The 27,436-nt window shown below is 37.6% G+C and overlaps 1 protein-coding gene across 1 annotated transcript in view; it reads left to right on the top strand.

Annotated features, from left to right (window-relative positions):
• zfpm1 (zinc finger protein, FOG family member 1) overlaps positions 1 to 27,436 on the top strand; it is a 140,696-nt gene that overhangs the window by 76,980 nt on the left and 36,280 nt on the right. Inside the window, exon 5 of the mRNA XM_030136526.1 lies at positions 26,122 to 26,255. Coding sequence (XP_029992386.1) covers positions 26,122 to 26,255 — 134 coding nt within the window. The remainder of the gene's footprint in view (positions 1 to 26,121; positions 26,256 to 27,436) is intronic.

Here is a 27,436-nt window from a genome sequence, read left to right as displayed (position 1 = left end):
AAAACTGGTCCGACTGAGAGTAGAACCTAGAACCTTCATATTGTGAGGCAAAAAGTGCTAAACGCTACACCACTGCTCTACCATATGTTATAATATAAACTAATGCTACCATTAGCCACTGTAGCTAACAACCAGGTAGTGTGTAAAAAAAAAAAAAAAAAAAAAGTGCCAATGAACTTTGTGAAACATTTCCGTGACAGAATCCTGATGGTTTTAGCGACAAATACAATCAAGCTGTTTCACTGGAAAAGCAATATGATATTTTCTGGGAGCAGAAACATTGTAAGTGCAGCTCAGTCTATGAATGAGCTATCAACCAAGTCATCATGGGAGACATAAACAGCACCCAATCAGAGATAAATATCAAATTTAACCCTCCATACAGTTGCAACGGACCAGGAAATTAGTTTTAGACACCAAACTGTTTTTTGTATCAATAAACCTGTCCATAGATATTTATTTCTGTTGTAAAGTTTGATATTTTTACATAGAGGGTTGGTCTGTGGGCGTGGATTTGCATATATTTGTCTTCATATCATTGTGATCTTTATTACAATGATATTGATACCGCCAACTGATGTTTTTCACAGTACACAGCATACTAAGACTACAAAATGACACTAGTTTGCATTTGTAAGACAGCTTCTTTAACTTCATTCTTGGCTGTTTGACAGATTAAGTCTCTGTTATTTCTTCAGTCAAGATAATCTGGAGACACTGTGAACTTCAGAAACTTATTACATGTTAAACTATGAATGCTGACTAACCCTTAAAAAATTCAGTATATAAACAAAGGTAATGATGCTACAAATGTAAAATTCCATAGTTCTCCTAGTAATTTTCCAATCAGAGTGCACATATTTTAAGTGAATTTGGGGAAAACCTTGCAAGATTCTTTCAGTTTTCAGTTAAATATGGTTTTGGAGCCTGTGTGAATCCTTACATTTCATCGCATGCACCTTGCTAAAGTCTAAATATGTTTGTGTGTTACATTTCTTTCTGTGTGTGTTATCTGTTATCTGGCAGAGCAGGAGTGTAGACAGTTAACTCCCCGTACTGAGGCGAGATGTCATCTTCAGACTGGCAGAGGTTAAAGGGGGTGAACTCGGGATGAAGCGTTAGATAGAGCACGTGGGTGGAAAATAAGAGCGAGAATAAAGGGACGGTGAAGGTGAGAAGATGGAGGGAGAGAGAGGGAGGGAGGGAGTAAAGACTAAGAAAAGTGGTATGAAATGATGAATACGGAGTTTAGAGCACCGATAATAATGAAGGGTGAACGAGGGGTGAGGGTTTAAGGATCAATAAGAGCGACAGACAGGGGTGGGAGATTTGAAGAGGAGCGATTCAGATAGCGAAATTAGAGGTGAGGGATAGGAAGTGGGTGAGGTTAAGAGATAGAAGGATGAGGGGGATATATTATGAAGAAATGACAGCTGGCTCTGTGAGCTGTGAGGTACTTCAATCATCTCATAGTTGAGTATTAGCATGGCTGCAACGCTGCGACTAAAACATCAGTTAAAAAGTTAATTGAAAACTGTTCTGATGTAATTGGTATTCCTGTAGGTTATGAGTTAGAACACGGGTGTCAAACTCATTTTAGTTCAGGGGCCACATACAGACCCATGTGATCTGAAGTGGATCACACCAGTAAAATAATAGCATAATAACATATAAATAATAATGCATTTTTTTTAGAGTCAAAAAAAGTAGAACTAGAAATTTATTAAGAAAAATAAGAGCAATTTCAACAATATTATGCCTCAGATTATTATTAACACACCTTACAGATCACAGTGGATCAACAAATAACATTACAGCAAAACATTTAGTAACAGGCAGAATATTGTTAAAATGGAACTTATTTTTGTTTATACATTTAAGGTTGTTCAGTATATTCACATTTAATGGTGGAAGGATAGTTTGTAAATGTAAATATTTTAATAAGGTAATTTGCCTCAACATTTTTTTTTTTACATTAAACCAAAAGTAAAATTTGGACTCATTATTATGCTATTAATTTACTTGAAATCACATTGGTCTGTATGTGGAACCTGAACTAAAATGACTTCGACACCGATATGCAAAAATTACACTGAAGATATTAATAGTAAAATACAATATCTTCAGTGTAATTTTTATATAACATTCAACATTCAACCACCACAACAAATTTTTCTGTTCAAGCATGGAAGCAAACTATAATTTGACATTTTAATCAAGATATAATAGATATAATTTTACTTTTTTCACTCTAAAACAGAGAGAAAAATGTAGGGTTGTCATTATTTCGAAGTTTTTCTAGTATTATTGTACTGGTCTGACCCATTTGAGATCATACTGGGATGAGGGTGGAACCTGAACTAAAATGAGTTCGAACCCCCTGAACTAAATAAACCAAAGAACAGCCCAGAGCTGTGGGCAAACTATAAATACACAGCAGACAATTATGAGCACTTTGAGCAAAAAATAAATCTGTATCAATGAGAAGCATTTTATTGTCACTAGAACACTGTGTACATTAATATAAAGCGATAAAAAGTTAACTAAAACATTAAATGAACCAAGGAACTGCATCAAAAATCTTAAAGAAATTAAACTTTTTCCCCATATCTCTACCATTGGTGTGATGTTATTTTTACTTGTGAAAATATGAGACACGTTTTTGACATTGACTGACTAAGACCTAAGAATACATGCCTATTATTGGAAATCCAGCCTCTAACCCCTCGTTTCCACATATACAATTACAATATACTGTTACAAATCCACTCGGAGGTCGTGGCTGACCCGCTGCATCCATCTGTCAAACACACTCGGACGTACTGTACCCGCCCTTCCTCCCTGTCTCCGCGGTAACCTTCCTCCGTATCTCCATCCAGCAGACTCCCATGTCTCTCAGGAGGAGGGTGTCCCTGCAAGCAGCCTGTCAATTCCACCTGTCAGTCAAAACGCTCTGGGATGATGATTGGTTGTCGTGTGTCCAGAGGGCTTGTCTCGTCACATGCCTCAGAGTGAAGCAGAGTCTGATTTCACCCACGGAATCACAACTTTTATGTGGGTCAGAGTGTGTCCGGCGTGTTACACAATGTAGCTACTTTTAGGACGGATGGAAGTTTTTATTATAAGGCTGAAATTAAGTCAGTGTTGGTTCTGAAAATGTGAGTCAGTTTCAAGCTGGGTCTCTGAGGTTACGTTTACACTGCAGGTCTTAATACTCAGTTCAGATTTTTTCAGACATCAGATTTTTTTTTTTTTTTGCATGCTTGTTCACATTAGAATTTAAATGTGATGCCGTCAGATTCATGCATGAACAGCCTACAGTTCTGAAGTGACATTACACTGTACAGTCGCGGAAAAAATTATTAGACCATCTCTTGTTTTCTTCAATTTCTTATTCATTTTAATGCCTGGTGAAACTAAAGGTCCATTTGTTTGGACAAATATAATGATAACAAAAAATAGCTCATAGTAGTTTAATTTCAGAGCTGATATCTATCCATTTTCCATGTTTTCTTGATAATAACCAAAATCACTTCAGTTCTTACATCAATAGCTATGGCATTGTACTGCCAAAAACAGTGCTTTTAGGCATTCCATGTTTTCTTTTCTGTCTGTTTTAGTCACATGATACACACAGGAGTTAGTGTGTGATTACAGAACCACTGTTTTTGGCGACTTTTGATGGTCTAATAATTTTTTCCACGACTGTATTTATGGAAGTAAATGTGGATCTTTCTGGGTCCCGTGTCCTCCAAAACAGTTTGTGGCATTCAGTGACATAAAAGTCAGATGAAATGTGACTGAAGACACATCAGATATCTATCCAGTTTAGAACCAGATATTAAAGTGGTCTGGGTCTGATTTGTGCTTTTTACTGTCATAAAAAAAATCAGATATGGGTAAAAAAGTCAGATTTGGCCCACTTTTACCTGCAGTGTGAATGTAAACGGGTGTGGTCGACGTGAACCAATAAAATGTGGTCCTCAAATACAGGCCAGGTAAAAATCACTGTGGTAAAACGTGAAATGAGGTGTCAGCTCGTTTCCATCTGCGGAAACACTAGAGGGTTTTGTGTTGAAACTGTTCAGGGAGAGAAGAACGCAGTGCATTTAACATCAAAATAGCTGAACAAAATGAGGTCTCACACTAAATACAATCATTTCTACTTATTAAACAGAACATTAGAAATAAAGGCCTGACTCTAATAGATAAAGGCCTGCTTTCTTCTGAAGCTGACAGAAATTAAGGACATCATTTGAGGAAGTGTGATAGCACCTCTAAACCCAAACAGGTTAAGCTAAGGTGTCCATGTTGAAATCCAACCGTACAGTCGAAATAAGACTCAAACATGCTCATGCACTTATGTGACTGTGTCGAACTTGTAGCACGTAGCTTTCAATGTTTACTGACTACATTTCTAACCTAACCATAGCTACCATTGCTTATTGTTTTCTTCTGATGAACATGAAAGTTCTTCACAGAAAATCAACATAACATGGCTGTAATAAATGTTAACAGAGACACAGCATTAGTTTACAATCAGCTCCAAGTACTGAACATAATCCTACACAAACTTCATGTAAATACAAGAGTGTAGGTGTTTCAACAGGCAGCTGCTGACAGACAACTCCACTGTAGCTGACTCTACTGTCATGTGAATATTTGACAAGTTATGATTAATGTTTAAAGTAAGTTAACAGTAGTGTTACCTTGGTGGGGTTTCACCTCTAATATGACAAGATGGTGGCGACCAAAACACTAGAGCACAGACCAGCGGGTGACATTATTCTGGCTCCATTCAGTCAGCTTTATTGTCAGTTTTGCCATATGTACGTCGCACACAGTAAACTGAAATTCCAAAACTCTAAGGCCCCACGGTATAACAACGAACATAGTAGGGAAAAAAAAGAACAGAATAAAATATAACTATAAACAACAGGGGGTTGAGGAAAAAATATGTGAACAATAAAGGTGCATCAGTAAAGTAACAGATGTGTAATTGAAATTGAAAGTTATTGAAGTTCTTCAGTTCTTTTATATAGTGTACAGTAAAATAATGTCCTGTGATTACGATATGCTCAACATTTATCCTTTCATCATGAATCTACTGCAGCAAAAACTGCTCGATTTTCATCTTGAAAACCAAAAACATGCTGCTCAGGGAACAGTTTGGTATCTAACTCTGAAAAGTTCAGGGTATGAGGAAGTCTCTCTTAAAGACAGCATCGTCCTCTGAACCCCCCCCCCGCCCCCGACTCTTGATCTCCACCACATATTGTGAGTGACACACACTCCGTCACACACACAGCATCTCCACTCTCTCCATCCCGTCTGTGATGTGTCACTCCCCTCCTCTATTCCCAGATGATTGATGGGCGCAAAGCCCTAATCTAAAGGAACATTTCTCCATGCTGTCCAGCTGCTATCGGCCCTGCAGCTCCTATACACCTCGCTCAGTGTGTGTGTGTGTGTGTGAGAGAGAGAGAGTATCAAGGCTGCAGACCTGGTGTTAGTGGTGGGACCGAACACTGTGATCACCAGACCCTCTCACTTACTAGGATTCTCTTGCAGCCATATTCTATTCAGACCTTTGTGGTAATAAACTTAACAGGATGTTCTCTTGTCTTGCATCATATTCAGCTGCAAAATTTCTGTTGTCATTTTAAAAACAGTCCTTTGTTGGGGACTTTTTTCTTCATAGATTAATATACATGTGGTATTTTTCCTTACGCTTTAACATACCAAACACTAATTTAATATTTCAACCCTACTCTATAACAGGGGTGTCAAACATATGGCCTGTGAGCCAAAAGTGGCTCACCAAAAGGTCCAGTCCAGCTTGTGGGATGAATCTGTGAAATGCAGAAATTACACTGAAGATATGAACATTAATAAGTGTCAAAATCCGTTTAGTTCAGAGGTCACATACAGAACAATATTATCTCAAGTGGATCAGACCAGTCAGATAATAGAATAATAATAACAACTCCAAATTTTTCTCTTTGTTTTAGTGTAAAAAATAAAATTATATAAAATGTTTACACCTACAAACTATCTGTTCTCAAAAATTGTGAATAACCTGAACAAACATGAACAACATGAAATGTCTTAAGAGAACTAAGTGCAGTTTTAACAATATTCTGTCTGTTATTAAATGTTTTGTGTATTTGTAGATCCACTGTGATCTGTAAGTTTTAATGTACATGTGTAAATGATAAACTGAGGCAGAATATTGGTAAAATGGCACTTTTCCTTCAGATATTTCAGGTTGTTCATGTTCATATTTTTTAAAGGGATAGTTTATAGATGTAATTTTACTTTTTTCACCCTAAAACATATAGAAGAGTTTATGGTTGTCATTGTTTAGAGGTTATTATGTTATTATTTTACTGGCCCTGCCCGTTGGAGATCATATTATTTTGTATGCAGCTCCTGAACTAAAATGAGTTTGACAGCCCTGATCTATAAAGTTGAGCCTTTAACCCCAAACTAACCTTTTAAGCACAGAGGACTAAAAATCTAAATCATGTAAGAGGATTTTTCTCCTCCTCTTTATGCTCCTGTAGGGATGCATATAAAAATAGAAGTATAGCCCAAGAAAAAAAAAGAAAAAATGCAGACGCTCATGTCCTGCTTTCTGCTCATTTTCGCTCCATCCTTATAATATAGTAATAATATATCTGTCTTATCAAGCCAACTCCTCTCTGTCCTCTATAGTATCTCTTCCTCCCAGTTTCCTTCCTCTATAAGACAAGAATCACTTGTTTTCCAACGGTGCAGAGAGCTTACTTTATATCTACAGCAATGAAATCAGCTGAAATTAAGGCTGCAAGTGTCAACCTTTGTACTTTGCAGACATGAAGATTTCTTATGGTGTATAAATGTAGCTCACATTTACAGGGTAAAAAGACCTCCTGTTGGGTGCATGTTATGACTCCTGGATCTGGTTTGGTCTTAGTGAAATCTTAGGTGTTTGATTTTGAACATTTTGAGGACTGTCGTATTGTATAAATAAAATTTGCAGGTGCTGGTTTAATTCTTTTAAAATACAACTTTAAATTAATAGTCATATAAAGATGGTGGTTGTCCTGTTCAGCGGAGGTTGTTGGGGTTTTTTTGTCAGGTACATCTAGGCCAGGGGTGTCAAACATATGGCCCGCGGGCCAAAACTGCCCCACCGAGGGGTCCAATCTGGCCCTTGGGATGAATTTACAAAGTGCAAAAATTACACAGATCAATATGTATTAAATAATACATTTTTCTGTTCCAGATGCCTGTTACTACATATTTTATGTATTTGTACATCCACTCTGATCTGTAAGTTGTAATGCACATGTGTAAAGAATAATCTGAGGCACAATATTGTAAAAATTCACTTATTTTTCTATAGACATTTCAGGTTGTTCGGGTTATTCACATTATATGTGAAAGGATAGTTTGCAAATGTTAACATTTTCACAATATGGATTTAGGATTTTTGCACTGAAAACAAAGAGAAAACTTTGGAATTGACATTATTTATAGGTCATTATGTTATTATTTTACCGGTCTGGCCCACTTGAGATCAAATTGGGCTGAATGTGGAACCTGAAATAAAATAAGTTTGACACCCATTATCTACGCCTAACCTGATAAAGGAGCCTATTTTTAAAAATTGTTTAGGAGCCATTTTTCTACAGGCATGCCCACTCTGACGCTGCCCATCACCACCGTCGACACATGTGCAAAGATTCCACTTATACCCCTTACACTTCAGTTTGCCTAGTTGCCCTTCGTATTTAGTCAATTTTGTGTTTTGGTGATGGAATTAGTCTGCTGTTGAAGTCACTTATTTCTCTCAAAGAACTCCACAATGAACTTTTTTTTCTTTTTTACAGCATTACAAATGAATCACTAGCACAGAATGATAAGGGAATTTAAAGGCAGATGTGAAAGGAGCTGAATCTTAATGTTTCCTTTTTCTCATTAAACCATGTTTGTGTACCCTTTCTGATATAGACAGTGACTACAGAGTTAGAAATAGACTCCCTGTGTTTTACACTCCTTCTCATGTTCGTCTTCTGTTTTTGTTCGCTGCTCTCCTCCTGCTCCTCCTTGTTTAATTAGTGAACCTCTAAATGACCCTGAGTATGTCGAGCAAGTCTATCGCTCTGTAACTTTTCCACGTCTCCCTGCCTGAGCCCGCGCTGCCGATACCGGCCTGATTGAAACGTCCTTTTCCGTGGGAGCCAGAAGGAGTTGTTAAAGCAGACATGAATTAATGATTGAATTAATTATCGGAGTCACATACCGTACAATTAATTTTGTGGCTTTGCCTCAGTCTTTTTTCCTCTCCCTGTCTGTGCATAGAGAATGTCAAGAAACATTTTCTAATTAATTTATGTGTGATTATCAGGGATAGTTTCTGGAAGGTCTCCACTTTCAATTTGTGACAGGCTACAGCAGAGGAGAGAGGGAAGGAAGGATGGGAGAGGGAAGAATGGGAGAGGGAGGTGGGGGTGTGAAGAAGGAGCAGCTCTGCTCGACATGTTTGCCCTCACATTCACTTCCACTCACTGACGTGGGCTTATTCACACTCTTAAACAGAGACAGAAATGTATGTCCACGCAAAACCACTGAAAACATGGAGATGGTTGGGCCATGTGCAGAGGAGGGATAGTGAATACATGAGTAGAAGGATGATCAAGATGGAGGCAAAGAGGAAGAACAAAGAGGAGATGTAAGGATGTGATGAAGGAGGACATGAAGGTAGAAGATGAAGGAGATTGTGTCAGATGGAAGCAGATGATCTGATGTGGAGATGCATAAAGGGAGAATGCACAAAGGAGGAGGAGTATGTATGCCAGGCCTGTAGGTGGCGCTGTAACCAGATCAAAGTGTCAGGGTTGTGTCTTGAAAACAAAGCCAGTTCCTGCTGATGGCCACTCCATACGGACTGCCATAGAACTGCACAGAACTTTTCTCTAAAAACACTGAATCAGTGTTTTTCTTCAGGAATCATTCTGGGTTCATTTGTTCTATTTTAGATCCATTAGCCTTTAAATTTTAGAAATAACTGAATTTTGAATAATTGAATTGCAGTGATTTTGGCCGCATTGCGCTTTGATTGATGACAGTCAAAACCAGTGGTGACAATCTGATGGTTCTATATATATTCTATGTCCAGACTCTTTTTGTAGTTGAATAATCAAGACACTTTAAGTCGACTTTTTCAGACTTTACTTAATAAATGCAGCACGGTGCCATAAGCATTAGTACGTTATTTCTGTGAAGTAGAACGTAACCACCCCGTTAAATAAAATTAGGCCAGCTCTTAAAAACGATGCTGACCATACTTAGTTTTGACTCATCAGTTATTGTATATTCATGGGCCACATAAAGCCCAAAATGATCTGAAGCAGGTCGTACAAATGCACTGAACTAAAATGATTTAACACTTGATTTGACTGAATATAATTGGTTACTGATTTTACCCTTTCACACTGAATTCATAAGCCAGACTTTAGTGCAGGGGTGTTAAACTCATTTTAGTTCAAGGGCCACATTCAGCCCAAGTGGGTCAGTTGTGCAAACTGATAAAACATAACCCAATGTTCTCTACAGGGAGGATACTGTATTCTACACACAGAGAACACAGTGTGTCACAGAGAAATTCACCCACTTTACTGAAAACTCAAGTCAGTCTAGAACTGTATGAAAAACCAACAAGTTATAATTTCTCATACTGACATTTTGTCTTGTGACCGTCCAGTTTGTGCCAGACTTCTTGTTTCTCACACACATGCATACAGAGGCACATTTTTTAATCGTAAATAAATTAACAGATAAAACTCCCTCCGCTAGTCAGGTGGTCGACTTCCTAAATGAAGTTTTTGCATGTGAATGTCAGCGTTGTCTGCGTTTGTTTGTGCTCAGTGAGAAGCAGTGAGAGGACTGTGGAGCTGTGGGTGGGTGGGGGTGGGGGTGGTGGGCATCTCATCAGCACTAGCCTTGTCACTTGTTCTGTTTTCACCCGCTTCGTCCTCTGAGCAGAAAAAAAAAAAAGCTTTAGTTTTTTTCCCCCCTCCTCCTCATTTTATCTTTCTTCACATATTTGTGAATTTGCATGTTTGCTTCTTGCTCTTTTCTGGTGGTGTATGTATTTTGTAGATAAAAGTTCAGCAGTGCAGTTAAGAGAAATTAGTTGGGTAAACAGTGGTAAATGTCAATGATAAAGTTCTGTTGAAGCTCATCTGATTAGCGAGGCTACGCAGGTGTCTTATCTTGCCTGTGCAACAGAGGGTAAAATGGAAATGATTGCGTGGTCCTGAGCAGTAGATGCCTATCCCAGAAATGTCTATCTGCCGCTGAGCCGAGCCTGCCGGACTCCTGGGACCCAGGGGTGCTTCGCGGAAGATCACGGAGAGGGAGACGAGAAAGAGAAAAGAAGCAGCACAATCAGGTGTTGCTTGTTAGATTGAGGCCTTTTTATCAGCGTACGTTATAAATGATGTGAGTGGACATCAATGTAACAGTAATCAGTGAACATTCAGAGTACTGCAGGTGTCACTGTTCTGTTTTTCCAAGCAGCAAAATGAGTCGGTGAAAATTTAAGCAGTCGTTGGTTTTAAAGAATCGACTGTAATAAATGAAGAATATTCATGTAACAGGACTGTGTTGAAGTGAAGTACTGGCTCATCTGCTAATACCGTAAAATCAGTGCATGTAACTACAATGTCCAGTACACCGTGCCTTGCCCCAAGCAATATAATGAAAACTAATTAATGTTTTAGACATTTTTAATACCTACACCTTACCTACAGTATATCTTTCATTATATCCCCAGTGGGTTAACTTATTAATATCTCCTTGCAGCTGATAACTACAGGCGTTCTGTTTTCTGGTTCTCTGCGTCCATCCATCCAGTTCTCATCAACACAATGTCCTAGGAAATACTTGAGGGAATTTCTTTAAATATTCAGCACAAATTGTCACTTGATTTCAATGATGAGCTGATAATATTTCAATGCTTAAAGGTCAAGGTTGCCTAAGAAAACATGTTTATTGACTATATAGTATAGAGCTCCGCAAATGTTTATCTGATTATTGTGACAAAACAGTAGAAAGTCAACATTTGTCATAAATGTGACTTCATCTCTGGAAATGTGAAGCAAAAAGCTGCCATGAAATGTTACAGATTTTGTTCAAGGGTTTAAATTACGGACTTTTTTTCAGTAATAACTCAAATGTACACTCCTGTGCAAGTGTTTTATCAGGGTTAAAATGATTATACATATTTATTTCTCATTCTCTTTTCTTCAGACACAAGAAAATACAGGACACAGCCTTAAAATACACATAAAAACTGAACTAAATGTGTTGTAGAAGTTAAAGTTACAAATTAGTGTAACCTCTGACCCTATGACAAGAAACAGCAGAAAGAATTAGAAACATCTGACATGTGTTGAATGAAACCTGGTGTAAAACATCAGAAAATTAATGCAGTAAATCTCATACTGTCTGAGCCAAAAGGGTTCAAGACATGTTAAGTGCAAAGGGAGGTCATGCTAAATTTAGATGTTTTTTCCCTGAAACTGTAGTTTTTTTTACTGTTGTACATACTTCACACATCCTCCTGAGACCCAGTAAGGAAAAGTTTTGGCATTTTACATTAATTAATCACCTTGATTGGAAATGGCATGATGCAACAGTTTTCTCAGACACATTATTTATTTATGTATTAATGGAATGTCCTTTGTGGTTGACTTTTTTTTTTTTTTAAGTAAAGCTGTGAAACTCTTGTCCACTACAGAGGACAAAAATGCATGGCTGGGTCTCAGGAGGATATATCAGACTGGATCTAAATACAGAGACTGACAAATGCATATGTGTGGCTATTGGAACTTGGAATGTTGGACCAGGACTTTTGCCCAGTAATGTATATATCAGTATCAATGTATATGCAGTATTTCAACAGAACCTACACTCAGTACCTTTTATTACCAGCCTTATTTATCACCAGAGCTAAATTTAACTCTACAAATGTCTGAGAGTTGAAAATAATACAGTCGAGGCCAAATGTATCATTAAAGAATATATAATATGTTTACAACTACCAACAATGTCACACTGACGCTCTTGAAATGGTCAATTTTAGAATTGTGTCATCATGTCAGAACTAATTATCCCATCCCTTGACCCTCTCGAGGACCAAATGTTTCGGAAAATGAATGAACAATTATCCCATTTATACATTACGCATACAACATTTACAGTGAATATGTAAATAAAGCATAAAACCACTGTGTAAACGAATGAGCAGTGATTGTCAGAGGTTTATACGCTAACTTGTTGTCAGTTGTCTGTGCTCATATTAATCCAATCATTTTATTTTAGTCTTAAATCTTCTTAATAGTACAAACTTTATGGTCTGAGTACTCCTTTATGTACTTATGTGGTCCCTGCAGTCCTGTGGTGACTGTTAATGTTGATATTCATAATGTATTTTGTGGTGATTTAAGAGTCTAAAGGGACCAGGACTCAGCACAATTGGCCTTGACGTTATATGTAAACATACGACACACATTCTGTTCTTTTGAGGCAGGAGTACATTGTTCGTTGTGTTTCCCATGAGAAGCCGACGGAGAACAGAAGAGGGAGGTGTTGGGATTTGTCATTCAGCAGAGGTTAAACCCCACCTATTAGCGCGGGGTCGGAGTAGCACGCAGATAAAGATTTCCTGTTGTACGGTGTCAAAAAATCAATAGCTCTGCCGTGATGTGCTCATTTGATTTCAACAATAGTCTTTTTAAAATCAATTAGGCCGGATAGAGAACATCAGAGTCAGGTTACACCTTTCTGGGGTTTTTTTTCTTCCCCATTCCTCATTGATATCCAATCAGGTGGGTTTTTTCTTATTTTTTGGAGGGGCGGGCTGAGGTTATTGAATGATGATATAAAAGTTTCTTATTTGTGAGTTGAATTCTGTTCTGTTTTTTGTAATCATCTTGGGACATACTCCTTCAAATGCATCAGTATATTGCAGAAAAATGTCCAACTGAAACAGAGCATTTTATTTAAAAAAAACAAAAAAAAAAAGAGAAAATTGCTAAAATAATTGGTAGACTGTTTGAGTATTGAGTCCTTTGTAGAATTCATCCCAGCCAATTAAGGTGGAAAAACAGCTAAATAAAGTGTTTATTCCAGCCACTTACATCGTCTATTGCTCCACCCCTATGCAGCCTAGTTTATTCACTTAAAACCTGGTAATTAATAAAAACATACATTTCTTTTTTTGTGTCTTTTCAGATGTTCTTTTCATACTCATTTGACATTTTATGGTAATGACTGAAGCCGGAAATCTGCACATGAAGCAAAAATCTCATATTTTTTCCTGATAACATTAAATAAAATATCAATATCTGGGGGTAACTTTTGAGAATTAAATGACTTATCACTTAAAGAAACATATAGAGAACAGAAACCAGTTAGATTTTCTTCTTCAGCTTCAACAAGATACTGGAAACAGTTTCAAAAATACAAAATCAAAGTGTTTCCAAGCTACAGCCATGTGGGACTCCGTACATAGTTATGCTGTCAAGATGTCTGTTTGCAGTTGAATTAATAAATACTAGAGTGCCCAATATGGGAGTAGTGGTACACAAGCACACCAATACCACCGACAGAAAGAATTACATCGGAAACATCATAATGAACACTGAGAATCATCGCTTACGCCTTTAAGAAAAGGGAAAGTTTTGGATTTCTCCCAAAGTTGTGGACAGTAAGCATTTATTAATAATATGACATATCAGTTAAGATAACAGCCCACCTGCAGGTTTAATTAATTTTCCATCCAATTTGACTATACCTGGAGATGTATCATCTGAAAAAGCACACAACAATTAATCTGCCTATTAAATATAAAATAGCACTTTAAGACATTATATTATTAGCAGTAGAGCAGCGTGCTAAGCAGACATTTGGTTTTTAAAGTGGAGTTTAACTGCTCACTACTTTTTAACTTTCTTCAGTTTTATCTTTCTGAAACATAGGATATCCTCACATTATTTTACTTACCTGAGTTCATGAAAGACGTATACCACTATATGAACATAAGTACATTACTGTGCAAAAGTCTTATTCCGTCTTTATCTTTGTTGTTTTTCAGGGTTGAAATGACCATACATATTTATTTCCATTTCTTTTTTTTTTCCACATATGACAAGAAAATACAGGAATTATGTGTACAGCATTAAAATACACATGAAAAACTGAACAAAATTTGTAGTAAAGGTTAAAGTCACTATTTAATGTGACCTCTGACCCCATGAAAAGAAGCAGCACAATTAGAAACATCTGACATGTGTTGAGTGAAACCTGGTGTAAAACATCAGAATATTGATGCAATAAGTCTCATATTGTCTGAACAAAAGAGTTAAAGACATGTTAAATACAAAGGAAGGTCACACTAAATACAACCACTATGGTTTATAGAAGCTTTTTTTTAATCTGAAACTTTAGTTTTTCCTGCTGTTCATACTTCACATATATCAGACTGGATCTAGTACAGAGACAAAAGCATGTGTGGACATTAGAACTTTACAAAACCAACAAACAGAATGTTGGACCAGGACTTACAGTACTTATGGCTCTAGTATTATCTCAGGCTTGACATAAAACCCATATTTAACAAAAGAGCTCATGATGCACACTTGAAATAACTTTAAAGGTCCCATATTATGCTATTTATCAGTCACGTCATATAGGTCTCAGAAGCCCAAAACATAGTATTTAAGTTTGTTCGCCCCAAAATCATCCTTTGTTCGGAGTTTCAGCGGACGAAAAAGTCCCTCTCACCAGCCCTCCTCAGAACAGGCTGTTTCTGGGCCTGCTTCCGGGTATGCAAATGAACGCTCTGGGAGAGGACGCGGCTTACGCTAGCGGTACTACGCGCTAATGTTGACTGTGAAGCCATGGCTCGTCGGGACGCAGTAGTTCTACGTCTACAATACACATGTCTCAGACAGAACATCTTTCCAAACACTGGCTTTCTTTGCCTTGAGGCGTGATTGAGCCCCGACGGAAAACGGCGGTGTTGTGTCGGGTTCGTGGACCTGACACGGAAAGACGCCTGCCGCCACTAATGCAGGCAGCTACTAACAAGCTTGATGCTAACTATACTGATGCCAACCACTAAAGGCCCATGTTCAAAGTAGTTCTGTTGAATGTCTCTGGATATTATCAGCTCTTGCATGTTAACGGGGACGCAAACGTTAGCAGCAGTAACCGAGCTATGTTAGCTGCCATGCTAACGTTAGACGTACACATCAACAACCACCAGCTTATCCGTAATGTAGGGTTATGCAGTAAAGATACAAAAAATGAGAAGAACTTACATCTCCCACACTTGTACTTGGGTCACAAAGCGTTGGTACTGCGTCCTTCTTGATTCGGAGTCTTTGTGCTAAGCCGCAGCTGTATGGGCCCATGTTAAAAAAACACTCGTCCGTGAAATGCCGGGCACACACATACAAGCGTTTGGGAATGTTGTTTGGTCCATGACCATCACAGATAGAATCCAGCCACGTTTTTCGGAGAGGCTCGGAAGTGGGGAGCAAAAATAAACTATCGTGTTGGTGTGTGCAGCCAACAACACCACAACTTGCATGTCTCGCCTTCGCCATGTTTGTTGTCCAAGAGGTACTTTGCCAGGGTGGGGCTCACCTTTTCATGCAGGGTGGGGGCACAGTCAGGGGGAGGAGTTAAATCCGCTTATGTCGTCATAAGCGGACCCAACTCAAACTCGGCCGTTAGAGCAGGCATTTTCACAAAATGTGGTGTAGCAAGGCAGGGAGGAAACAGACAGTTTTCAAATTCGAACCTCATAATGAGGCTACTGCAACACACACTACTATAAGAAAACTTTCATAAAGTGAGATTTGCATAATATGGGACCTTTAAATATTAATAATTTAACAACAAAACAAGCATCATCTTAAGCTTTTAGCTCTTTATTCATAGTCATGTACATGTACTGTAGAAATAAGGTTGCAACTAAGATTATTTTATTGTATCAACATTCTGCCTGTTACTAAGTTTTTATAGATCCACTGTGATCTGTAAGTTGTCATGCACATGTGTAAATAATAAACTGAGGCAGAATATTGTTAAAATTGCACTTATTTTTTTAAAAAACAAATTTCAGGTTGCTCACATTTTTCAAAGAATAGTTTCTCGATATAAACAATTTCATAATGTAATTTTACTTTTTTCACTCTAAAACTTAGCCAAAAGTTTAGATTTGACATTACTTATAGATTATTATGTTGATATTTTACCATTTTGATCCACTTGAAATCATATTGGGCTGAATGTGGCCCCTGAAATAAAATGAGTTTGACACCATTGATCTAAAGTATTGATTTGTTATTTCAGGACAATTTAACTCATAAAGACCCAGTGCTACTTTTGTGGCAGTTCCTAAATGAATTTCACTCCAGATCTAACCTTTCTTAAGTGATTTATCACCAATTATTTTAATATTATCTTCTGTATTTTGCAGTTTTTCAGTGAAAATCAGGTATCTTCCTATATTTAATTCACTGATCATGTAGCTGTTCATAAAAGGTCAAATTAAAGTTGAAGGCTATTAAATCAGAAACAGAGAAAACTGAAGAAAAAGTGACTTTTTCAGCAAAGATATCATTAACTGAATGTAAAAATAAGTGTGTGCATCCACTGTCATTGATCCAACTCCATGGGTTTTACCGCTGAATCAATGTTGTAGAAGATGACAGCGTTTCTACGGTAACTACGGACCCTCTTAATATCTAAATGGGTCATATCTGATGATGAAAAGATGACAAACTGTACTTTACACCAATTATTTACATGCATTGATAGGATAAGTGAATCAAAAAGTATTAAACATTTTATATCTGCAGATGCTTTTGTTCATCAGTGGCTGTTTGGGTCTTTATGGGTTAATTTAACATCCTTCTATCATTAACTGTGTAAGATGACTGAAACGAAGTGTGTGTCTTAGCCTTGTTTGCTGAAGCAACACCTTCGTTCAGTATCCCATGTATTTTCTATTTATTAGAGCAGCTAAAACATAACTTTGCTGTTATTTCCACTGATTGCAGAGTGATAGAAGTGGAGTTTGATCCTGTAACTACATCATCAACAGCGTTGTGGTCTGTTCTCTGTGTTCTCCTTTGTTATTCGGTGTGCGCCCTCCCCCTCCCCCTCCCTCATTGGTTAATTGCGTTAGTCATTTCATTAATGACGGGCTGATTGTTTTATTGTGTTGGCTCGTCAAAGAGGTCTGGACGCCCCAGTGGCTGCTGAAGCGTCCGTATTGATAAGGCTTTGTGTGTGTTTGTGTATTTGGTGACAGGGGCTGGAAGTGTGTGTCTGTGTTTTACTGTGTGTTTTCAGAGTGTGAGGCTGTGTGGATGTTGTGGAGCTGGTTGATATTGATAATGAGCCAATCCTGCCTGGTGTTTTTGGGACGGGGTCATCCAGCGCAGACAGAAATAATGATGTGTGTGTTGGTATCATACAGCGCTGGGAGAGCAGCAGCAGCCAGTGCAGCCATATTGATAAGGTTATTATGTGGGTCTGGTGGTGGGCAGGAGGGATAATTAACAGGGATTAGGATTGTTGGAGGCCTCGTGTTACCCCGGTGAACATAGCTAACCCACTGGGATTAGCAGGAAACACTCATTAATGGGGGTTCAATGATAGCATTCTCTCACAACCAGTCCAAGAAGGAGGGTAACTGCTACTTAATTAGTGGTTTTCCAACAGCAAATTGAGTGCATTTCCATCCACTAGTTCATATCTTGTTCATCATCATTTTAAGGGTCTAAAACACGGGTGTCAAACATGCGGCCCACGGACCAAAAACAACCCACCAAATCGTCCAAAGTGGCCCATGCAATGAACTTTTACACAGAATATATTAACACTCATAGGTGTTAAATCATCACAGTTCAGGGGTCACATTCAGGCCAATTCGATCTCAAGTGAATCAGACCAAAAAAATACTATCATAATAACCTAGAAATAGTGACAACTACAAATTTTGTCTTTGTTTTAGTGTAAAAAAATTGACTTAGATGAAAATGTTTACATCTTTTCACCAAAAATGTGAAAAACCTAATGAAATATGAACCTGAAATCTAAGAAGAGAAGTGCAGTTCCATCAATATTCTGTCTGTTATTAAACATTTTATGTATTTGTAGATCCACTGTGATCTGTAAGTTGTAATACACATGTGAAAATGATAAACTGAGGTAGAATATTGTTAAAATTGTGCTTATTTTTCTTAAGAAATTTAAAGTTGTTCATGTTATTCACATTTTTTTGATGGATAGTTTGTAGATGTAAACATTTATATAATATAATTTTACACTGCCACTCTAAAACATAGAGAAAAGTGTGGAGTTGACATTTTGTGTAGGTTATTATGTTCTTACTGTGCTGGTTCATCCCACTGGAGATCATATTGGGTTGAATGTGGAACCTGAACTGAAATGATTTTGACACCCCCACCTTACAACTTAAAAAACAGACTTTAGTTTTCATTTGAGAGGAATTATATATTAGTTTTATTTTCAGTCACTGCACACCTTTCCAGCATCACAGAATGCAGAGCAGATATGATCCTTTGTGTCCGTTGGTGAAACTACATTTGTGTAAAATTACAAATTTTCATAATGTAATTTTACATTTTTCACTCTAACATAGAGAAAAGTGTGGAGTTGACATTTTGTGTAGGTTATTATGTTTTTACTTTACTGTTCATTCTGGGTTTTATGTGTCCCCTGAACTAAAATGAATTTAACACCCCTGGTTTAAAACTTAAAACTGGATCATCTAATGTCTCAAACTCTCCCATAATTTGTCAGAGCCTTGGTGTATCATTTGCCTCCAGAGCTCTTGGAACATGTTGGTGTTCCAATGTTATTTTCCATCTAATATTGCATTTGTTTTGTTTCTTGCATTAATTCAATAAAGGTTGCAGTCTCCTTATCGGTCCACTCATGCACAAACAGTCTGTTTCCATTTCCATTTATTTGTACTCACCTTTTATCAGTTCACCAACTTTTCTATCTTAAGCATAAAAACTCGAAATTTTCATTGTTTCCATTCTTTTTTCTACATGCAAATAAATACAGCTGGATGGCGTTGGGACATTCAACATGCTCTTATAATTTTACAGCCAATTATAATCAGATTCACTCCAACAAAAAGAGCATGTTCAGATACTCTTTTACATCTAAGCTGTTCAGTTGTCATAAAAGTACAGTAGTTTGATACCCAAGCCTACATGTGTATCAGCCGGCTCATCTTTGGTACCAGTCATGGTATATCGCTTACTGTAACCAGCCCTACTTTTTCATTCTACTGCCCCGGTGCACATGAGAGCATGACACTGACGCCAGACGCAACAGGACCCGACCTGAACCCCTGTACTTGGGTCAGGTTGGGCTGAATTTTTTATTGAATGACTCAGGTTTTTGGTGGAGCTCCATTTCACAAATATTGCTTAAGAAAACTGATCAGCGATTCTTTCTCAGAACGTACGACAGGAGTATGTCCGTGTGGTGTGGGCTTCCATACACATCCACACGACGCTCGGTGGATTCTGTTAAAGTTCGGACACGGATGATCTAGGTTCGAGTGGGGTCACATTTCAGTCCCAGGTCAAGCTACAACCCAAACATGACTCCTCAGACAGTGTAACCCGCAGAGTCTGAAGTCCACCGTCTGGCCACTCACTATCCTATCTTTTATCATCCTATGGGGCCTCGGTTTGGCCACTCTGACCCGCCTTATCTCTGCACTCCATCAATGTCCAGTCTGCCTCCGTGTCATTGGCCCGTCCTCATCACATGACTCTCTTATCTGCCTGACCAGCTCCATTGACCCTCATTGTGAAACGGTGAGAGGATTTGACCCCAGTAAGCCAACACAGATATTAACTTATAAATAACCCCAATGTGAGCATTGGTTTGTCACTTATTAAGGTTAAATATACAGAAGGGTCAATATATGATTGAGGAACATTTGAAGTCCATGGGATATATCTTGCATACATCTTTAGTAAAAAAAAAAAAAAAAAAAAAAAAAAAAAAAAGAAAAAACAATTAATGATTTTATGTTCATTATGATCATGTCTTTAAAAATTCCATAAATATTTAATTATGGAAACAAACACTTATTAATAAATGATAAATAAATAATAAATAAATGACCAGATATTCTAAAATGTCAACTAAATAAGTGTCTGAATTTAGTAACAACCACCTTCTAATTAGCGAAACAATAACAAAATGAGCTTATTCAAAAATAGTTTTGATTGTATTCTTTTAATTAAGTTGAGATAATCATGACAGATATTTCTTTTTTAGCAATATATCAAATTTTATATGGTAAATAACAAATTGTATCTGTGTCTGAGAAATCACTTTCAACTAAGTTACCCATTACCAAAACATCTCTCAAGGAAGTGTATTAATTCCAAATCACATGATCTGCTCCACATGATGTCATTTCCTCCTGAGAAAACACTGGCAAGACTCCAACATATGTTCTTTCTCCTCTTTATTAGTTATTTAATATAAAGTAGTGTGTGAGTCAAGTGTGTATTTATCGCACTCTTATGTCAACAGTGTTATTACAACATCTGTATAAATAACTTTCAATTTCAATTTTACTCAGTTGTATAAATGATATTTAGAAGAATCTTTCTGTTTAAAATGCCATGTGGTGTTACGGTTATGTTGATTTTAGGCCTGAAAACAGCAAAAAATGTCAACTATACCTGTCAACTATGCTACCCTTTAAAGGGAACTCAAAAAATCCCTCAATTATATATTGACTCATAATCATATGGTTTTCATGTGCTGTTGCGTAACATCCTTTCATATAAACATACCTTTACTAAGTCAAACAGGTCATTTGTTGTTGTGGTAGGGGAAACGCCAACACACATATCCAAATATTAGGTTTTCCATATTTCATTATTTTTTTTTCATTCCATCCGTATGCGTCCTGTGGTTTTTCATTAGTTTCTGTATTGACTAAGGGTGGTCCAAATACAATGAGAACCCCAGGCTGGGGAAGGGGGGTGTTGGAGCTTCAGCAGTTTGATCCATCCTTAACTGAACTCAGTACATTTACATGCGCAGTTTAGTTGAGATACAACCACAGCTCTAACCATTTAATCATATTAGCCCCTTTTCCACAGTACTTCTGTCACGGGCAAATTTGGCCTTTATTCCGGAACGACGTCTGTGTAAACGAAATGGTGAGATCATTTGGTCCCACCTTTATCACAGCTTTGTAACGCCTCTGGAGGTAGTAAAGAAAGAAAATTAAAGTGTTGTTTTGATGACATATTGCGTGTATGACCCCTGCGCCATGGGGATTTAAAAATGAGCGCAGGCCGTGTACAGTAAACAAACAAATCAATGTGACCAGAAAGATGTCAAACTGGGGAGACGCAGAGATCTGCGAACTGGTATAACTTCAGGCAGAGGACTCTGTCCATGCTAACATTTGTGGAACAGTGAAAGACTCTACCGCTATGCTCGGGGTATTTCTGATGCGCAAATTATACGTCACACTATACACTGCGCTGCTGTGGCGATATTCACTCTTTCAGCTTGTTAACCTACGCCGTCACAGAACACAACAGTAGTCAATAGTGAGTTACCAGTCATCAACTCAGAGGTTAAACTGGAACGACAATGGACAACGTTGCAAGTTTGTACATATACTTTTTGTCTGTGCTACTTTTTATGCAGATGAGATGCATGATGTTGGACTTCTGGGTCAGAACACCTTCTAGTCTGACTGTTCTGTTTACATGTAGGATCAGATCCACTTCAATCACATCATCTGGGTGTTAGTCTGACTATTGGAGCTTCGATTTCAGTCAAAAAACCAAATTATTGAGTCAATCCAACTAAAATCGGGCTTTAAAAGTACATGTAAATGTGTCAGCCTACGTAAACCCACTGACTGTAAATGAACTGGATAACATCAGGTCACCCTTTGGTTTGTCATGACCTACTGAAAATGCACTGTTAACGCACTGTTGGTGTGGTGGCATACTGGTTAGCATTTTCGTATCCTAGTGCACAGTTTTTGGGACTCCAGCTTTGACTCTCTTCAGTACCCATTCTCTCCACACTGTGAGTTTCCTCCAGTTTCCCTCTCCATTAGAAACGGGTACATATCGGTTAATTCTCCTGTCGGTGCCCCTGACCATGGTGATGAAGATCTGGAGTTGTTAGATGCTAATGCTAACACTAGCTATTGTGTGTGTATTATGGGTAAAATGCAGACATCAAATTTCCCTTCAGGGACAATAAAGCAGTTAACCTTAACCTTTAGTACTTTTCACACACGCTGAATCAGTACTACTGCTTAAGTATCTTTTGCCAGTGCTAATGCTAATGCTAGGTGTTGTGTGTATCAGGATGGAATAAATACAGAGACTGAATTTCCCTCACAGACTAATAGTGAGCTTACCTTTAACTATGAAATGTCATATTAAATACCACTCATTTCTCATAGTTGCTAAACATTAACTCATGCAATTATAGCACGGCAATAAAATTGTAATAAATAGCTGTCATTATATATATTTTTTCTTTTACTAAACTCACTCATATTTTGATGTTGAACAAACCTGTTATAATAGACTTGAATGTTCTGCTTTTAGATTTTTTACCTCTTTAATAAACACAGGTAATGTTCAATTTCTTCAACTTTCATCGGGACCAAAAATGAGACTTGAAAAACCAAAGAAAAATAACCAATGATTTGATAGTGATTGCGACATATTGACTGATATGAGTGAATTTTAGTGATTTTTATGTAAGTCGGACTGAATTATTGTTCAGTTCAAGGTGTTGAAGGTGAGGTGTTACATCCAGGTCATGCAGTTGTCAGGACCATCAGACTGTGCTCACTGTGTGGTGTATTCTAGTGTCATTGCAGCTTTAACTGTGAGTTCAGACAATCCTACCACTTCCTGTGTGACTATGCCATAACAGTCTTTCCGACAGCGAAACAATACTTCCAACCGCTATTTGGCTCTCAAAGACAGTTTTTTTTTTTATAAATTATCATCTGCTTTTGTAAATGTCACTTTTTTCCCTCAAACCACGCTCCTTCCTGTTCCCGCTCCCTCTTCCCTCCTCCCCTCTCCATAACCCCCACCCCACTTCACCACCACCATCACCACCACCACCACCAGCTGTGGGAAAGCCATTTTATCAGCGTCTGTCCGTTGTTCTCTGGTGGGGATAGATACAGAGAAGATAGATGAGTGTTTTGACATGGAGAGTGTTAGACAAACACTCTTATCGGGCCCGCCACTTTAGACCGAACCCCCCGAAAACAGTCGCCTGAACCACGGACAAGATGAGAAGGGGAGTGTAAGAGGTGGGAGGCAGATTTTTTTTTTTTTGGGATGTTTTGATCAAAGTCGTCATAACGCTTGTACCACATTACGGAGAGATCCCCCAGAGGCTGCTTCTGTAACTGTAGCCGTAGTGTTAATCCCATCCAGTCTTGTCTCTCTCCTTTTTTGCTCCAACTTGTCCATTTATCCTCAGATGTGCAGACACTTCTCTGAACTACAGACTTGTGCTGCTCCTCCTGCAGCAGCCCGAGCTGTCTTTAAGTTTTTTTTTTTTTTTAATAGATGGATCAGTCCTCTGTGCCTCCCGGCTATCTGGCTCTATCTGAGGCTGCAGCAGGCTCAGACCACAGCCGTCACTGCCATCCTTCTGCACTTATCACTTTGAGGAAGTACACAAGAAGTTTCCCCCTGCTTGAACCGGTCAGGACAGAAGTAGTGCTCAGCCTGGATCAAACTCCCCCTGCTGTTTCTGTTCACACACTCACTGCTGGTTTCTGTAGCTGCTGCTGCTGCTGCTGCTGTGAGGGTTCAGGTCAAGTTCAAGCCTTATGCTGCTGCATCCAGTTGTTGACTTATTTTTCTTATTTCCCTGTCATGTGGTCTTTACTCAGCGCTGTGAGTCATGTTGCAAACAGTAGATTTTTTTAAACTCAGAATTATATTAGGAATTGATACCAGAGATGGGACAGGACTAAGTAAAAGCGCATTTATTTTAAAAAATGTGATAAAGTTTTCAGGTTATCTACACTTTGAGTATTTGTTTTTCTGGCTTTCTCTTTACAAATGTCTGTACTTTCTACTCATTACATCAGGGGTGTCAAACATGTGTCCCGTGGACCAAAACCAGCCCGCTGAAGGGTCCAATCCGGCCCATGGGATGAATTTGTGAAATGCAAAAATTACACTGAAGATATGAACAATCAAGGGTGTTAAAATCATTTTAGTTCAGGTTCCACATGTAGAACAATTAGATATAAAGTTATAACCTTTATTTAACCAGGAAAACTCTCATTGAGATTAAAAATCTGTTTTTCAAGAGTGTCCTGGCCAAGACAGCAGCAGCAGCTACACAAAATAGAAATCACTAAAAACATACAGATAGAAGTGGATCAAACCAGTATACTATACTATAATACTATAATAACTCATAAATATTGACAACTCCAATTTTTCCTCTTTGTTTTAGTGTAAAAAAAATAAAATTGCATTAACATGTTTACAGTTACAAACTATCCTTTCACAAAAAATGTGAATAACCTGAACAAATATGAACAACATGAAATGTTTTAAGAGAAGTAAGTGTAGTTTTACCAATATACTGTCTGTTAATAAATGTTTTGTGTATTTGTTGATCCATTGTGATCTATAAGTTGTAATGTACGTGTGTAAATGATAAATTGAGGCAGAATATTGTTAAACTTTTAGATATTTTCCTTAAGAAATTTCACATTGTTCATGTTATTCACATCATTTTAAAGGCTAGTTTGTTGATATAAACCTTTACATGATGTTATTTTACTTTTTTCCCTTTAAAATGTAGATATAAGTGTGGAGTTGTCATTATTTATAGGTTATTATGTTATTACTTTACTGGTTTGGCCCCCTGGAGATCATATTGGGCTGAATGTGGAACCTGAAGTGAAATGATTTTACCTTACAACTTAAAAACAGACTTTAGCTTCCATTTGAGCAGAATTATCTATTAGTTTAATTTTTAGTCACTGCACACCATTTTTTCGGCATCACAGAATACATAGAAAAGATCGATCCTTTGTGTCCGTTGGTGTAAAAATCTTATAAAAGACATAGAAAACTGAAAACCTGATTTGTTGCTTATTCTGTTTATTTTGTTTATTTTCAGTTGGAGTCTCTATTCTCATTCGGCACACAATGATGTTTAAAGCTCAAAACCTCCTCTGTATTTTAGATGAAAGTGACTATATTCAGAGGATTTATTTATTAGATTAAAATCATGGGTTTTTATTTATTCAACTTTAATTACTGAATTTTATTGATTTGAGGATTTTATTGGCCTGCATATCTATTAACGTTTCCTGTCCTTTTCTGATGGCTGTTGTTTGTATGTGATAAATCTGCAAATGAATGGTGCATTTAGGATAAACAGAGTTGAACCGAAAGATGTAATGAGAGACTAAACCATAGAGGAAAGATGTTGTAATGTTTTGGATTCTGGTTCTAACGTGAAAAGCCAATTTGCACATCGAAATGAAGTGGATCCTCATTATCTTTAGTGTTTTTTTTGTTGTTTGATTTGAAGTCTGAGGAGTCTGTCTTCATTATATACATATGGTGTAAAGGTTAGATGACGTTGCACACAAACATCCACATGAAATGTCCTTCAATGTTCTTTTACTTAATGTATGTGAATGGCAGCTCATGTACTACATGCTAATGCTAATTGCTAATGCTTTTGCTAGGTACTGTGTGTGTATTATAATGGGTAAAATGCAGAGACTGAATTTACCTATGGATTATGAAGCAAGTTAACCTTAACCTTGAGTACTTTTCACACATGTTGAATCAGTAATTCTGCATTTCCTGGTTTTTTTACACAAGTGTCAGTATTTCTACTGCAGAAACCTCTGTGGGCGTTTACCCTCGGTGTCATCATCGTCGAAACATGGTGATATTTTTGTGTAAATTTACATCGAATTTTCTCTCCTTATCACAGATGAGTTGGAGTTGAGTGAGGATGGCAGTGACAGCAGGGTGTTGGCTCGCAATGACCTCGGTAGAGACACGACATGGGGGCCCTACCCAGGAATCATCCAATCAGAGAGCGGCGCCGATGACCAGGAGGCAGAAGTAAGAGCTGTAATATGATCACTTCACGATGCCACTACTGGCAAAGACCCTGTCACTATGACTGATTTATGGCACTGTAGTTCATCCAACATCCTGCATCGTAAGCATGACTGACCCATGATGCATTAGTGTTAGTCAGGTCCAAGCAAAGTGACACCAAGTCATGACTAAGACTAGACCAGATCCACAGCAACGGCATTTCAACCTGTTTATCTCATTATTGCTCATTTCAAGCAAAGATGAACAAATTAATGACAAAATGGATAAAATAATCAACAAAACTGGTAAAACTGAGCAAAATGATCAAGAAAATGAATAAAATAATAAACAAAATGAATAAAATCAACAAATTTAGTAAAATAATCTACAGAATAAACAAAAATTAACAAAATAATCAACAAAATAAACTAAAATGAACAAATTAATCACAAAGTGTATAAAATAATCAACAAAATTTGTTTAAAAAAAAGGAGCAAAATTATCAACAAAATGAACTAAATAATAAATAAAATTATTAAAAATGAACACAATGATCAGATGTTTCTAATTATTTGTGCTGTTTCTTGTCATGGGGTCAGAGGTCATAATAAATAGTGACTTTTACTTTAGGTTTTTTTGTGTCTTTTAAGGCTCTGCTCATATTTCCTGTATTTTTTATATCTGAAGGAAAGAGAATGAGAAGTAAATGTATATGATCATTTCAACTGAAAAAACAGCAAAGATAAAGGTGGAATAAGACTGAACACAGGACTGTACAACAACAAATCTGCAGAAAATATTGTTTTCTATTAATTATTTGTTTTCATCATTCATGAAAAGCAATGCACAGATTAAGAGGAAATTGTTATTAGTGATAAAGTGGTGAATAATTTAGCGATAGTGAAAAGGACGTCCCTATATCTCTGTGAGATAAAGTCAGTAGATTCAGATGCAGAGCCTTCAGAGTCGGTTTGTTTCCAGTCCATGTTTAACTGTGAGGTCACAGTGAACCGTGGTGAGTGAGACCTGTAGTGAACTCACCAGATTTCAATTGGAAAGCTGAGAGGTCAGGGGTCGGATGGCTGGATAACAAAGACAGCTGATGAATAAACACCTTATCACGTCGGTGTGTGTCAGTGGTCGGGAATGAAAACAGCGCGTCTTGGTTTGTGTGCGCGTTCTTTGGGAACAGTGTGTGGGAC

Source organism: Sphaeramia orbicularis, chromosome 6 (assembly GCF_902148855.1).
Source record: "Sphaeramia orbicularis chromosome 6, fSphaOr1.1, whole genome shotgun sequence".
Taxonomy (NCBI): Eukaryota; Metazoa; Chordata; class Actinopteri; order Kurtiformes; family Apogonidae; genus Sphaeramia; species Sphaeramia orbicularis.
This window is presented reverse-complemented; position numbering and strand designations above follow the sequence as displayed.